Raw genomic sequence first — 17,317 nt, 5'->3', positions numbered from 1 at the left:
TATTAGGCTTTGGGGCAAACTCCCTTTCAAAGTGCAATTTCCCTTGCAAAGTGAACAGTCTATTTGTCTTTAGAAAATCAGCCTCAGGAAATATGGTCACAGTCTTTAATCTCTAAGAAGAAAAATGTTACTGCGCTGATCTAATTATCCAGAGGTATTTAATCTCTGGGAATATGGACATAAGTGAAATATCAGGGCCACAATGTACCCAATCTTAAGTGTGAATAACCTGAATACAAACAATAAAAAATATAAGAAATATATGAGACATACAAATGTGACACAGTGATTTCAAACTTAAATCATATATCTAGATCAGTGTGTCAGCATACAATCCATATGCCACAGTGCTTCTATGAGAAAAATGGCTGTTGCTGCTACTGACCAACCAAATAGTGAAAACAATACGAAAGATATTACAAAAAAATATATTATATATATATATATGTGTGTGTAAAAACCCAATATGCGGTACGCCAACTGCACCGTGAGTTGTCCAATAACCAATATTGGAACAAAATAAAATAAATATCAATAAAAGTGAAATAATTATCAAACAACCATACAAATGTGCAATGTGCTGGCTGCACTTAAAAATAGTCCAAATGACAGGCAATCTTGCTCTTATACAATAGGTTCCAGCAAACACAAGGTTCAATGTTGGTAATGCTGTATACAGGAAAGTGCCGCTATCTCTTCCACCCGACAAAGATGTGCCACCATCACCAATGGTTAAAATCAACACTCACCAGACCCCAGATATTATTAGGCTCCAAAGTGGTGTCTTTTCTTTGTCGGTCAGTGGGTGTTGCCTCCTTTTCCCTTTTACAAGGTGTCATCAATTCCTCAAAAACAAGGGGCTCATCATGGTGTAGTATATTAAAATATGTATTTATTTAAAAAAGGTAAAAAAATATAACACTTACAATATAAAGTGCCTCTGACCGGCACTGAGTGTCTTTGGCAGTGTCAACCGTTAAAAGCCGCTGACCAGCATTTAAGTGGCGTCCTAAGAGGTGTGCTTGCCCCGCTGTGCTCCGCATGTATTGCTACAAGGGGTCCGTGCGCGCTGGTGTGCTGCACCCTCAATGTGTGTGTCCAAACAGCCTCTACGCGTTTCGCTAGTTGCGTCGTCAGGAGAGCTGTGGACACTACTGTTTAGGCTGTATTTATACCCCTGTGGATTCCCTGAAATGCTGCAAGGTAGTCACAGGAAACAGGAAGTCTTCCGGCCACCATCTTAGCTGGTGGTGCAGGAAGTTCCTGTTCCACCATTTTGGTTCCTGGATACCTGGCTTTTTGCCAGTCCTGGCCGTTCACAGGAAACAGGAAGTCTTCCGGCCGCCATCTTAGCTGATGGTGCCGGAAGTTCCTGTTCCACCATTTTGGTTACTGGATACCTGGCTATTTGCCAGTCCTGGCTGTTGTTACTGGGTGTCAGCAATAAAAATATAAATATAAATATGCCCAGCAGCCAGGGTGGCTGTATGTGTGGGGTGCTATGTGCGCTGCTACCTGCGTTCGTTTGTGCACCACCCCCCACCCCCGTGTGCGGGCGCTTGTCGCCCTGTGTGTTATTCCCTGTATTATCGCCGCAACCGGAAGTGCTTGTGCGGCCACCTTGCCTCCGTTACCGGAAGTGTCCGTTCCGCCATTTTGGTTACTGGCATCCTGTGTTAGTCTATGCCTATTTTAGGTAATGGCTAATTCCCCACACAGGATGTAATATTGGTTATTTTAGCTACTGGCAATAGTCCCTGTGTAGCAGTCACCGTCTCTGGTTGACGCTGCCAGGGACACTTTACAAAAAACAACATTTTATCACCTATATTACTGTAAGTGGTCAAAAACTGTGTTTACTAAAAGTTTTATTTACTAAAAATTAATCAAACACCATGAGGCCATAAAAAGCAGGAAACAAATACAGTTTTCATTTTTCTGCTGCTATATTTTAACTTTTCTATATAAACCCTTCTCAGTGTATATCATTACTGATATTTTAACCCTATATAATTAATACGCATACTCGTTGGTTTCTGATACTTGATGGTAGGTGATCCATCATCAAGTGATCTAGTGCTGTTTCTTAGATGCTGTTTCTTAAAGGGGAACTGCTCTAATTGCATACATACTAGAAATATTGATGTTATCAACTTATTAATGGAATGCTTAGGGGGAATGAAATGCGGAATACTTAAAACATCAAAAATCTTCCAAAAAACAATTTATATCTAATTCCACATTCATTCCCTTAGGCTTTAATGTGTCCAATCTAAAAATCCACTCAGTTTCGTTCCTCGATACTTCCCTTCTTAAATTTATGTTCCTCCAATTCTGTTCAATTTTATCTATGGCATAAAACTTCATTTTACTGGGGTCTCTGTTATGTTTATTTCTGAAGTGTAATGACACACTATGATGTATATACCCTTTTTTGATATTTCTAATGTGTTCTCCCATTCGCACCGAGAGTTTCCTTGTGGTTCTGCCCACGTATTGCAGCCCACACTCGCACTCTATTACGTACGTTACGTGTGTGCTGCTGCACGTGATCAGTTTACCCACTTTAAATTGTTCATTATTGGCGTGAGATTGAAACTGGTCAACCTTTCTTGATCCTTTTGTGGTGCGACAAGGTTTGCATCTTCCGCACCTATAAAAACCCTTCTGGTCAAGGAAGGATATCATCTTTTTGGGTGGGTCCGGTACATTTTTAACCAAGGAATCTCGTATTCTCTTTGCTCTTCTGTACACAAATTTTGGTCTAGCTGGTAAAATTGTACTGAGTTGTGGGTCTCCCAAAATAATGGGCCAGTGTTTTCTAATGATGTCTTCAAACACTCTGTAGTCTGCATTGAAACCCGTTATGAAGGTGACATCATTCTCTTTAGGGGGTGCAATTACTCTCTTTTTTAGCATATCATCCCGGTTCAGAGATCCAACCTCCAATCTAGTTTGCTCCAACCTTCCTCTATCATAACCTTTATTAGCAAACCTATCAATTAAGATGTTTGTCTGTGTCTGATAGTCGGCCATAGAGTTACAATTTCGTTTTATTCTGATGAACTGGCCTTTGGGTATAGCCCGCTTCCACTGCGGATGGTGGCAGCTTCCGAATGGTATATAACCGTTACGGTCGGTTTCTTTAAAGTGTGTTTTCGTGTGCAGTTCACCTTCGACCTTGAATATTTCCAGGTCTAAGAACTGGGTCACATCAGGTTGTACGTTTACCGTGAATTTAATTTCATAGTGGTTGGCGTTGATATGCTCTATGAAATTACTTAATTGCTCGCGATTCCCTTTCCAAACGATTAGGATATCGTCGATGAATCTTTTGTATATTTGTATGTGTGGCCAGCATTTTCCGAATATTTCCTCGTTTTCCCACTTATTCAGGAAAATGTTGGCGACACTTGGAGCGTACTTATTCCCCATGCCAACCCCCTTTATTTGGCTATAGTACTTATGGTTGTGCCAGAAGAAATTGTTCTTCATGGCCATCCGCAGACCTTCAAGTATAAACCTTCTTTGTTTTAATTTGAGTTCCGAGTGTTTTTTTAGAGCCCATGCCACTGCTGCCAGTGCATCTGCTTGTTTTATATTCGTATATAGAGACTCCACATCTATGGTTATTAATAGTGTGGAGTTATCTACAGGTACCTGTTTCAGTGCGTTTATGACGTCTTTGCTATCTTTAATAAATGATTCACCTTTCGCTGCCAATGGCTGTAGGAATACATCTAAGTACTCTCCCAGTCTTGAATGAACGGAGTTTATGCCGCTTATTATTGGGCGGCCGGGAGGTTTCGATTTATTTTTATGTACTTTTGGTACCTGATAGATCACTGGTATTCTGGGGGCCTTAGGTAGTATGTATCTTCCCTCTTTTTTGTTCAAAATGTGATCCGCGATCCCTTTGTTTAGAAAATCTCTCAGTTTATTTTTTAGTTCTTTATTGGGGTTCTTTTTTAATAGTTGATAAGTGGTGATGTCATCAACTAACCTGTTTAGTTCACTCGCATAATCTTGTTTGGTCAGGATGACCAGCCCCCCCCCTTATCTGCCGGCCTCACCACTATGTTTTTACGTTTTTCTAGTTTTCTTATCCCTTGCCATATTCTATCTTGTTTGATGTTTTTCTTTGGTTTGATATTTTTTATTTCCTTTTCCACCATCTTTTTAAATACTTCTATATGGTGGTTGGAACTGATTTTGGGATTAAAAGTGGATTTGTTTTTTAGTTGACTATGTGCGTATTCAGGGGTACTTGCCTTATGGGCATTCTCCCCTTTCCCCTCGAAGAATTTTTTTAGGTTTAATTTTCTTATAAATTTTTGCAAATCTATAAAAGTTTCAAAACTGTTAAAGGCCCTGCTTGGCGCAAACTTAATGCCCTTGTCTAATACCAGTAGTTCCTCCTGGGAGAATTCAATGTTAGTTAGGTTGAAGATCCCTTCACCTAACCCACCCTTTTTCTTTTTGCTTCCCCCTCTGCACCCTCTCCTTCTTGGGGGTTGTGATTCCACCCCCCTCTGCCAGTCTGAAAAACCGGCATAGGTGGTCTGAAAGACTCCCCCCAGTCCCTCCATTCCCCCTGCCATTGGGGTGGCCCATAGTTTTGGCCATAGTATCCTCTCCCTCTACCCCTTTGGCCTCCCCTCCAGGGCCTGGAGTATTGGCCATAATAAGGGGGGTGGGAGTGTTGTTGGGGTGGTGGTGGTGGAGGTGGTCCCCCTTGTTGGTTTTTATTTGGGGTTGATTTGTGTGCATTATTTTTAACAGCCGGGGTGGCTGCTTTCTTTTTCACACTAGTAGTTTCAATTTTCCCCTGGGAGGTGCTTGCACCCTGCGTATCGTTCGTTTCCATTTCGTCATTAAGGGATGTATTATTCGAATTGGGTATTGTATCATTCTCTTGCCAGCTATAAATTTTCCCTGCTGCATAATCTTTCTTATCTCGTTGGTATTTTTTAACCTTTTTGTTTTTGATTTCATTATCTAATTTAGTCAGGAAATCTTGCAATTTTTTAGCTCTGGTGCTGTAATCATCAGTGCTACTATGTGGGGTCATGTTCTCTTTAAGGCCGTTAATGGTTGTTTCAATTTTCTTTAGCTTTATCTTTCTTCTATCAATAATAATGTCCAATAATTTGTTTTCACATCCATTAAAAAAGTTATACCAAACTTGTGTTAGGCCCTCCTCTGTTAGCCCATCATTGGGTCCTAAATCCCACCTTAACCTACGCGGTGTTATGTGGGCTTGTTTGTATTTTTCCAAGGTTGTAATGTCCCACCATACCCTTATTTGTTTGTCCATTAAGTTTTTTAACTGTTTGAACCTTTGTTCCAGATTGACTGTGGTGATGTCATCTGTATTTTCAAATGGGTCTCCCATTTCTAACCTTCTGCTGGCCAGGAATGAGAAGACCTCCATTTTATGCTGCCCGTGCGGTAATTTAGGAGAAAACAATTGGTTGTGAGTGTCACCGGCGCAAAAGAAAATAAATAAATAAATAAATGTGAACTGTGATCTGCTGCAGTACTGTGTGCCCTTAGTGGGGGTCAATAGTGCTCTAAGAAGAAAAATGTTACTGCGCTGATCTAATTATCCAGAGGTATTTAATCTCTGGGAATATGGACATAAGTGAAATATCAGGGCCACAATGTACCCAATCTTAAGTGTGAATAACCTGAATACAAACAATAAAAAATATAAGAAATATATGAGACATACAAATGTGACACAGTGATTTCAAACTTAAATCATATATCTAGATCAGTGTGTCAGCATACAATCCATATGCCACAGTGCTTCTATGAGAAAAATGGCTGTTGCTGCTACTGACCAACCAAATAGTGAAAACAATACGAAAGATATTACAAAAAAATATATTATATATATATATATGTGTGTGTAAAAACCCAATATGCGGTACGCCAACTGCACCGTGAGTTGTCCAATAACCAATATTGGAACAAAATAAAATAAATATCAATAAAAGTGAAATAATTATCAAACAACCATACAAATGTGCAATGTGCTGGCTGCACTTAAAAATAGTCCAAATGACAGGCAATCTTGCTCTTATACAATAGGTTCCAGCAAACACAAGGTTCAATGTTGGTAATGCTGTATACAGGAAAGTGCCGCTATCTCTTCCACCCGACAAAGATGTGCCACCATCACCAATGGTTAAAATCAACACTCACCAGACCCCAGATATTATTAGGCTCCAAAGTGGTGTCTTTTCTTTGTCGGTCAGTGGGTGTTGCCTCCTTTTCCCTTTTACAAGGTGTCATCAATTCCTCAAAAACAAGGGGCTCATCATGGTGTAGTATATTAAAATATGTATTTATTTAAAAAAGGTAAAAAAATATAACACTTACAATATAAAGTGCCTCTGACCGGCACTGAGTGTCTTTGGCAGTGTCAACCGTTAAAAGCCGCTGACCAGCATTTAAGTGGCGTCCTAAGAGGTGTGCTTGCCCCGCTGTGCTCCGCATGTATTGCTACAAGGGGTCCGTGCGCGCTGGTGTGCTGCACCCTCAATGTGTGTGTCCAAACAGCCTCTACGCGTTTCGCTAGTTGCGTCGTCAGGAGAGCTGTGGACACTACTGTTTAGGCTGTATTTATACCCCTGTGGATTCCCTGAAATGCTGCAAGGTAGTCACAGGAAACAGGAAGTCTTCCGGCCACCATCTTAGCTGGTGGGTGGAGGGACTGGGGGGAGTCTTTCAGACCACCTATGCCGGTTTTTCAGACTGGCAGAGGGGGGTGGAATCACAACCCCCAAGAAGGAGAGGGTGCAGAGGGGGAAGCAAAAAGAAAAAGGGTGGGTTAGGTGAAGGGATCTTCAACCTAACTAACATTGAATTCTCCCAGGAGGAACTACTGGTATTAGACAAGGGCATTAAGTTTGCGCCAAGCAGGGCCTTTAACAGTTTTGAAACTTTTATAGATTTGCAAAAATTTATAAGAAAATTAAACCTAAAAAAATTCTTCGAGGGGAAAGGGGAGAATGCCCATAAGGCAAGTACCCCTGAATACGCACATAGTCAACTAAAAAACAAATCCACTTTTAATCCCAAAATCAGTTCCAACCACCATATAGAAGTATTTAAAAAGATGGTGGAAAAGGAAATAAAAAATATCAAACCAAAGAAAAACATCAAACAAGATAGAATATGGCAAGGGATAAGAAAACTAGAAAAACGTAAAAACATAGTGGTGAGGCCGGCAGATAAGGGGGGGGGGGGGCTGGTCATCCTGACCAAACAAGATTATGCGAGTGAACTAAACAGGTTAGTTGATGACATCACCACTTATCAACTATTAAAAAAGAACCCCAATAAAGAACTAAAAAATAAACTGAGAGATTTTCTAAACAAAGGGATCGCGGATCACATTTTGAACAAAAAAGAGGGAAGATACATACTACCTAAGGCCCCCAGAATACCAGTGATCTATCAGGTACCAAAAGTACATAAAAATAAATCGAAACCTCCCGGCCGCCCAATAATAAGCGGCATAAACTCTGTTCATTCAAGACTTGGAGAGTACTTAGATGTATTCCTACAGCCATTGGCAGCAAAAGGTGAATCATTTATTAAAGATAGCAAAGACGTCATAAACGCACTGAAACAGGTACCTGTAGATAACTCCACACTATTAATAACCATAGATGTGGAGTCTCTATATACGAATATAAAACAAGCAGATGCACTGGCAGCAGTGGCATGGGCTCTAAAAAAACACTCGGAACTCAAATTAAAACAAAGAAGGTTTATACTTGAAGGTCTGCGGATGGCCATGAAGAACAATTTCTTCTGGCACAACCATAAGTACTATAGCCAAATAAAGGGGGTTGGCATGGGGAATAAGTACGCTCCAAGTGTCGCCAACATTTTCCTGAATAAGTGGGAAAACGAGGAAATATTCGGAAAATGCTGGCCACACATACAAATATACAAAAGATTCATCGACGATATCCTAATCGTTTGGAAAGGGAATCGCGAGCAATTAAGTAATTTCATAGAGCATATCAACGCCAACCACTATGAAATTAAATTCACGGTAAACGTACAACCTGATGTGACCCAGTTCTTAGACCTGGAAATATTCAAGGTCGAAGGTGAACTGCACACGAAAACACACTTTAAAGAAACCGACCGTAACGGTTATATACCATTCGGAAGCTGCCACCATCCGCAGTGGAAGCGGGCTATACCCAAAGGCCAGTTCATCAGAATAAAACGAAATTGTAACTCTATGGCCAACTATCAGACACAGACAAACATCTTAATTGATAGGTTTGCTAATAAAGGTTATGATAGAGGAAGGTTGGAGCAAACTAGATTGGAGGTTGGATCTCTGAACCGGGATGATATGCTAAAAAAGAGAGTAATTGCACCCCCTAAAGAGAATGATGTCACCTTCATAACGGGTTTCAATGCAGACTACAGAGTGTTTGAAGACATCATTAGAAAACACTGGCCCATTATTTTGGGAGACCCACAACTCAGTACAATTTTACCAGCTAGACCAAAATTTGTGTACAGAAGAGCAAAGAGAATACGAGATTCCTTGGTTAAAAATGTACCGGACCCACCCAAAAAGATGATATCCTTCCTTGACCAGAAGGGTTTTTATAGGTGCGGAAGATGCAAACCTTGTCGCACCACAAAAGGATCAAGAAAGGTTGACCAGTTTCAATCTCACGCCAATAATGAACAATTTAAAGTGGGTAAACTGATCACGTGCAGCAGCACACACGTAACGTACGTAATAGAGTGCGAGTGTGGGCTGCAATACGTGGGCAGAACCACAAGGAAACTCTCGGTGCGAATGGGAGAACACATTAGAAATATCAAAAAAGGGTATATACATCATAGTGTGTCATTACACTTCAGAAATAAACATAACAGAGACCCCAGTAAAATGAAGTTTTATGCCATAGATAAAATTGAACAGAATTGGAGGAACATAAATTTAAGAAGGGAAGTATCGAGGAACGAAACTGAGTGGATTTTTAGATTGGACACATTAAAGCCTAAGGGAATGAATGTGGAATTAGATATAAATTGTTTTTTGGAAGATTTTTGATGTTTTAAGTATTCCGCATTTCATTCCCCCTAAGCATTCCATTAATAAGTTGATAACATCAATATTTCTAGTATGTATGCAATTAGAGCAGTTCCCCTTTAAGAAACAGCATCTAAGAAACAGCACTAGATCACTTGATGATGGATCACCTACCATCAAGTATCAGAAACCAACGAGTATGCGTATTAATTATATAGGGTTAAAATATCAGTAATGATATACACTGAGAAGGGTTTATATAGAAAAGTTAAAATATAGCAGCAGAAAAATGAAAACTGTATTTGTTTCCTGCTTTTTATGGCCTCATGGTGTTTGATTAATTTTTAGTAAATAAAACTTTTAGTAAACACAGTTTTTGACCACTTACAGTAATATAGGTGATAAAATGTTGTTTTTTGTAAAGTGTCCCTGGCAGCGTCAACCAGAGACGGTGACTGCTACACAGGGACTATTGCCAGTAGCTAAAATAACCAATATTACATCCTGTGTGGGGAATTAGCCATTACCTAAAATAGGCATAGACTAACACAGGATGCCAGTAACCAAAATGGCGGAACGGACACTTCCGGTAACGGAGGCAAGGTGGCCGCACAAGCACTTCCGGTTGCGGCGATAATACAGGGAATAACACACAGGGCGACAAGCGCCCGCACACGGGGGTGGGGGGTGGTGCACAAACGAACGCAGGTAGCAGCGCACATAGCACCCCACACATACAGCCACCCTGGCTGCTGGGCATATTTATATTTATATTTTTATTGCTGACACCCAGTAACAACAGCCAGGACTGGCAAATAGCCAGGTATCCAGTAACCAAAATGGTGGAACAGGAACTTCCGGCACCATCAGCTAAGATGGCGGCCGGAAGACTTCCTGTTTCCTGTGAATGGCCAGGACTGGCAAAAAGCCAGGTATCCAGGAACCAAAATGGTGGAACAGGAACTTCCTGCACCACCAGCTAAGATGGTGGCCGGAAGACTTCCTGTTTCCTGTGACTACCTTGCAGCATTTCAGGGAATCCACAGGGGTATAAATACAGCCTAAACAGTAGTGTCCACAGCTCTCCTGACGACGCAACTAGCGAAACGCGTAGAGGCTGTTTGGACACACACATTGAGGGTGCAGCACACCAGCGCGCACGGACCCCTTGTAGCAATACATGCGGAGCACAGCGGGGCAAGCACACCTCTTAGGACGCCACTTAAATGCTGGTCAGCGGCTTTTAACGGTTGACACTGCCAAAGACACTCAGTGCCGGTCAGAGGCACTTTATATTGTAAGTGTTATATTTTTTTACCTTTTTTAAATAAATACATATTTTAATATACTACACCATGATGAGCCCCTTGTTTTTGAGGAATTGATGACACCTTGTAAAAGGGAAAAGGAGGCAACACCCACTGACCGACAAAGAAAAGACACCACTTTGGAGCCTAATAATATCTGGGGTCTGGTGAGTGTTGATTTTAACCATTGGTGATGGTGGCACATCTTTGTCGGGTGGAAGAGATAGCGGCACTTTCCTGTATACAGCATTACCAACATTGAACCTTGTGTTTGCTGGAACCTATTGTATAAGAGCAAGATTGCCTGTCATTTGGACTATTTTTAAGTGCAGCCAGCACATTGCACATTTGTATGGTTGTTTGATAATTATTTCACTTTTATTGATATTTATTTTATTTTGTTCCAATATTGGTTATTGGACAACTCACGGTGCAGTTGGCGTACCGCATATTGGGTTTTTACACACACATATATATATATATAATATATTTTTTTGTAATATCTTTCGTATTGTTTTCACTATTTGGTTGGTCAGTAGCAGCAACAGCCATTTTTCTCATAGAAGCACTGTGGCATATGGATTGTATGCTGACACACTGATCTAGATATATGATTTAAGTTTGAAATCACTGTGTCACATTTGTATGTCTCATATATTTCTTATATTTTTTATTGTTTGTATTCAGGTTATTCACACTTAAGATTGGGTACATTGTGGCCCTGATATTTCACTTATGTCCATATTCCCAGAGATTAAATACCTCTGGATAATTAGATCAGCGCAGTAACATTTTTCTTCTTAGAGCACTATTGACCCCCACTAAGGGCACACAGTACTGCAGCAGATCACAGTTCACATTTATTTATTTATTTATTTTCTTTTGCGCCGGTGACACTCACAACCAACAGTCTTTAATCTGCAGCGCATATGAAGCTGAGTCATGAACCAAGGAATTAGTTCACAGGAAAGACTTTTCAGCTAAGCAATAGTCATTAAAACTATTTAAAATAATTTTGTATTATTATTATTATTATTCACGATTTATATAGCACCAACAGTTTACGCAGCACTTTACAAAGTAGAGGGGGGACAACCAGTGCCGATCCTGACCTTCCTGGGGCCCTAAGCAAAATGACATGTCACATTAAAGAGTTGAGAAGCGGGGGGACATGTCACAATAAAGATTAAAGTTGAGAAGCGGAGGGAGGGAAGGGGTGTTCTGCTGTCGGAAATAGCATCTTACATTAAAGTGAGAAGCGGGGGGTGCTGACTTTTTACCTCTTCTCCCATGCAGCCAGCGAGTTGAGAAGCGGGGTGAGGGGCCGAAAATGACTTCTCACCAGGTGGGGCCTCTAGTAATTTGGGGGGCCCTCTGCGGCTTTGCGGGGCCCTAAGTGGCTTGCATAGTGAGCCTATAGGGCGGATCGGCCATGGGGACAACACAGTACAGTACAGTTCAATAGAGAAGGTACAGGAGGGCCCGGCTCATGGGCCTTACATTCTAAAGGGAAGGGGTGGTGGTACAAAAGGTAATAGCTGCAGAGAATGATTTGATGGGGGTGGCTCGGGGACAGTTGTTAGGTAGATGTAGGATAGTTTTCCCTGAATAAATGAGTTTTCAGGGATCTCCTAAAGGTGGACAGGGTAGGAGCTGATCGGACATACCGGGGCAGGGAGTTCCAGAGCATGGGAGAGGCTCTGGAGAAGTTCTGAAGGCAAGCATGTGAGGAGGTAACAAGGGAGATAGAGAGCAGGAGGTCCTGGGAGGAGCGGAGGGGATGATTTGGGCGATATCTGCAGATGAGGTTGGTGATGTAGATGGGGGTGATGTTGGAAACGGCCTTGTATGTTGTGGTTAGCATTTTGAATTTTTACACGGTGGGGTAGGGGAAGACAGTGAAGGGATTGGCAGAGAGGAGCAGCAGTCACGGATCGGTTAGTGAGGTGTATTATTTTTATCTATAGATACCAAAGCGTTGCAAACCTATGCTAAAGAAATTAATTTGCAAATCACATTATGTACGCACCAAATTCATGGGTTTTGGCTTGGTGAATGTCTTATCTCACTGACAATGTGCTTCTCTCTTCAGACCCTCGCGGAACACATCTTTGGGAGTTCATCCGAGACATTCTTCTCACACCTGACAAGAACCCTGGACTGATACGATGGGAAGACCGATCAGAAGGAGTGTTTCGGTTTCTAAAGTCCGAGGCAGTAGCTCAGCTCTGGGGGAAAAAGAAAAACAACAGCAGTATGACATATGAGAAACTCAGCCGTGCCATGAGGTAAGAGGAAGATCATCTTGTTGCTTGTATTCCTGTTTTCTTTTCAGGCTGCATCCTAAAGCGGAGGTCCCACACAAAAAAATATATATTAAAAACCAGCAGCTACAAATATTGCAGCTGCTGACTTTTAATAAATGGACACTTACCTGTCCTGGGCGCCCGCGATGTCGGCAGCCGAAGCCGAGCAATCGCTCGTCTCTCGGCTGCCCCACCGTCATCCTCGTGAGGGAATCAGGAAGTGAAGCTTTGCGGCTTCACTGCCCGGTTCCCTACTGCGCATGTGTGAGTAGCGCGGCGCGTCATCATTGGTCCCCACTGTCTCCTGGGACCTGTGTGTTTCTCAGAAGACAGCGGGGGTGACGCGAAGGGCCGTGACTCCCGCTGGAGTCTATTCCCAGGAGTGGGAGCAAATACCTGTATTAGACAGGTATCGGCATCCCCCTCTACCTGAAAGGTGCCAAATATGACACCGGAGGGGGGGAGGGTTTCCAAAAAGCGGAGGTTCACTTTTTGTGTGGACCTCCACTTTAATGCCATCCTTTATGTGCTCTTCTCCTTCCTGCCTATTAAAAATAGTAGTCAAGCCTATGGATTTGGGGAAGCTCTTAACAATCATACAGACAAGAAGCATTGTAGAGGACATTTTTGGAGGAACTTTAAAATGCTGAAAATAAAAAGTGGTTCTATAAAGTTAAATACAATTAGCTTACCCTCACTGTGCAATAGTAAAGACAAATTCCAAGAGACAGTCCACCAAAAAGAATTATTTGTGTTAGGTAGATACCCAGGAGTTAAACACTTCAGCCCCTGAAGGTTTTACCCCCTTCTTGGCCCATCCATTTTTTGTGATACGGCACTGCGTTACTTAAACTGACAATTGCGCGGTCGTGCGACGATGTACCCAAACAAAAATGTATGTTCTCTTTTCCCCGCAAATAGAGCTTTCTTTTGGTGGGACTTGATCACCTCTTCAGTTTTTACTTTTTGAGCTAAAAACAAAAAAATGCCGACAATTTAAAAAAAAAAAAAAAACGATATTTTCTACTTTCTGCTTTAAAACATACCCAATAAAAAATGTAAGAAATCAAATTTCTTCATCAATTTAGGTCAATATGTATTTCTGCTACATATGTTAGTTTAAAAAAATCCCAATAAGTGCAAAAGTTATAGCTATTGTATATTTTTATGGAATTTTTATTGATTTTTTTTTTTTTACTAGTTATAGCGGTGATCAGTGACTTATAGTGGGACTGCAACATTGCGATGGACAAATCGGACACTAAGTGACACTTTTGACACTTTTTTGGGGACCAGTGACCCCAATATAGTGATCAGTGCTAAAAAATATGTCATTGTACTAATGACACTGGCAGGGAAGGGGTTAACATCAGGGGCAATCAAAGGGTTAAATGTGTCCCTAGGGAGAAGACAGAGATCATTGTTTCTGCTTAGCAGAAATACAAGATCTCTGTCTTCTGCTGTCACGGAACGGCGATCTGCCTTGTTCTGTTCTGTCTGCCTCTGAAACGGTTGGTTGGCTCCTGCTGTGTCCAATCACAGCGTGATCGGGTCACCGGCGGCGTGTGTGCGCCCTCCAGACCCGAAATAAAAAATCATGTGCAGGTGCTCTAAAGGTCCATCCTGCCGCAGTAGTCCAAATCATTTGATGGAGGGAGGATTATGGTGTGGGCTGTGGGGCTGCTTTTTAGGGGTTGTGCTTGGCCCCTTAGTTGCAGTGAAGGGAACTCTTAGGCTGGACTGACCTCAACCCGATGGAAGTCCTTTGGGATGAATTAGAGCAGCCAGGACTTCTCATTCACGTCAGTGCCTGACTTCACAAATGTGCTTCTGGAAGAATGGTCAAACATTCCCATAGACACACTCCTAAACGTTGTGGACAGCCTTCCCAGAAGAGTTGAAGCTGTTATAGCTGCAAAGGGTGGGCCAACTCAATATTGAACCCTACAGACTAAGACTGGGATGTCATTAAAGTTCATGTGCGTTTAAAGGCAGGTGTCTCAATACTTTTGGTGTTATATAGTGTGTGTGTGTATATATATATATATATATATATATATATATATATATATATATATACAGGGCTTTTTTTTTAGCAGGAACGTGGGGGAACGCAGTTCCAGAACCTCTAGCATTGAATGTATGTAATGGCAATGGGTACTGGGGTGTGCTAGAGGATCTATTGATTCTGGTTGCTGTAGGATCTATTATTACTGGAAGATTCCTGAACTATTGTTGCTGGGAACCATCTACTGTTGAGGGAGGAGTCTATTGCTGCTAGACTGAATCTATTGTAGCTGGGGGGGGGGATTTTTGTTGTGAGGGGTCTGTTGCTGGGGGATCTATTGTTGCTGGGGGGGGTCAATTGTGGTTATGGGAACTACTGTTGCTGGGTGGTGTATTGTCGCTGGCTGCAGGGGATATATTTAACTGCTTTTCTTGCTATCACTAACCAACTCCATACTAGTTACTTCACCATAAAATGATACTTGCTTCTGTATTCTCTAAAAGGGACAGAACTGGGAGGTGGGTACGGGATCGAAGCAAGGGACGGTGCTCAGAAGTGGGTAGGAGGCAGAGACAAGAAGTGGCTCGGGGGAGAGGGGGGAGTACCTGCACCTATTGTGTGAGAAAAAAAGCCCTGTGTGTATATATATATATATATATATATATATATATATATATATATATATATATATATACAGTATATACATTTATTTGATTTTTGCCCAAAGTTACACATTAAACTGCCCACTTTACCATTCATTCTTATTACTTTACCAGATACTACTACAAAAGAGAGATCCTAGAACGTGTGGATGGGAGACGGCTGGTCTACAAGTTTGGGAAAAATGCTCGCGGCTGGAGGGAAAATGAAAGTTGAATTGCATCCCTAAAAAAACTGGAACTTATTTATTTATATGGTGAACTCAGAAGACTTTGGAGAAAACACAGAAGACGTAACGCCAATGGAGTTCTTTTTCTCTTACTTGGGGGAAAAGTATATGTACACAGTTTTTCTGTGACTTGGGGCCTTCTTACCAAATATTGCTGCATCATTCTAGCAGCCTAAAGACTTTTCGACTGGAAATAAGAACATGCAATTAATTGTAATGGGAACGGGAACTTTGTTTAAGGACCATTTCCACCCAAAACAGCTTTCTGTTTTATTGATATTGATGGAGTGGGGCAGAGGTTGCTACCAAACAAGGTCACTTCTATCTGGAGTTCAAGACAGGAGATCTCCCTCCACCAGTAATCATATAGGCTTACATTTCTAGGGAACCTGTCAAGATAGAAGTAAGAGGATCTCATTTCCTTGCATGGGGTACAGGCTCCTAGGTCATCCTTTTACAACCTTTCTTTACTGCTTAGTGATTCTCTGGCCAAGACAATGCATGCATCTCAATGAAAGGGGGACCTCCAAGTCCCAAGTGCATACTGGTTCTATGCTATAGGGACAAGGGTTTGTGAACACCTGACCATCACACCTACTATATGGCTAAAAGTAAGAGAACACCCCTCCAAATGATTGCGTTCAGATGTTTTTAGTGATCAGTACTTGTAATTTTAAAGCATACAATTACCTTTTACGTAATTGCTCACTTCCACCCTTATGGTAACAGTTTTAAGAAGGCACATGGTTTGGTGAGTTTTCCTGAACCAAACCTTACTGAGCAGAAAACAATACATAAGTGAACCAAGAATGAATAGTATATATATATATATATATATATATATATATATATATATATAGAGAGAGAGAGAGAGAGAGAGAGAGAGAGAGAGAGAGAGAGAGAGAGAGAGAGAGAGAGAGAGAGAGAGAGAATATATAATAAAGTAATATAAAAAATAAAAGTGATTTTCAGGGCAAAAAAGTGCGCGGTATACGCCAATAAATACGGTATTTATTATGAGTCTTCTGTTTTGCCTGAGGTTCTATTTTAATTCACCTATATAAAAAAAATTACATATATCCTACAACCCTATACCACACGTTGCAGGCAGCTATGTCTTTAAATGACACATTTTTAAAAAGGGTCAGTCTTCCCAAAACTGTTTTTTTTCCTCGATAGAATGTGGAAAATTTAGAATGTGTTTCTGGCTTTTATTTCTGTGTCCCAGGGGAAATTTCCCCTACTTCCTGTGCAGGTGACCATTAGGACATTGTTATAGGAAGAACTTCCTTTTTCCCTTTCTCTGGAGTGCATTCTTGCTGGAAAGCTGCTGTAGATTTGACACGGGCTAAGCCTTGGAAAATAGGAGCACAGAAACAGGAAATCACATCCTAACCATGAAGTTCCAGTAGAATATTACATGCATTATGCAAGAATCAAACACTACCACCTAGTAGTAGAACCAAATCACCATACAATATATGAGAATCATTGTTGCGCCAATGTCTTTATAAACAGCATGCTAACAATTCTCCATATATTCCTTTGGATAGTCCTATAGTGACCAGCAGGGCTTTTTTTCAGGGGGAATTTGGGGGAACTCAGTTCCACCACCTTTGGCTCAGACCCTTTGGTGCCTGCTCACCACAATCACTTGTAAACACAGAAGTCTGGTTTCTGTGTTTACAAGTGACAGCTCTGCACTCTGTGTGTAACCCCCCCTGA

General features: G+C 41.4%; 1 protein-coding gene across 2 annotated transcripts in view; it reads left to right on the top strand.

Moving 5' to 3' along the window:
- The window catches only part of EHF (ETS homologous factor), a 93,686-nt gene extending 77,294 nt beyond the window's left edge, over positions 1 to 16,392 (top strand). For both annotated transcript variants that reach the window (XM_040328091.1, XM_040328090.1), the window contains 2 exons: positions 12,482 to 12,677; positions 15,480 to 16,392. In XM_040328091.1, the coding sequence (XP_040184025.1) occupies positions 12,482 to 12,677; positions 15,480 to 15,579 (296 nt within the window). In that variant the 3' untranslated portion in view covers positions 15,580 to 16,392. The remainder of the gene's footprint in view (positions 1 to 12,481; positions 12,678 to 15,479) is intronic.
- Positions 16,393 to 17,317: the final 925 nt, after the last annotated feature.

Source organism: Rana temporaria, chromosome 11 (genome assembly GCF_905171775.1).
Source record: "Rana temporaria chromosome 11, aRanTem1.1, whole genome shotgun sequence".
NCBI classification, from domain to species: Eukaryota; Metazoa; Chordata; class Amphibia; order Anura; family Ranidae; genus Rana; species Rana temporaria.
This window is presented reverse-complemented; position numbering and strand designations above follow the sequence as displayed.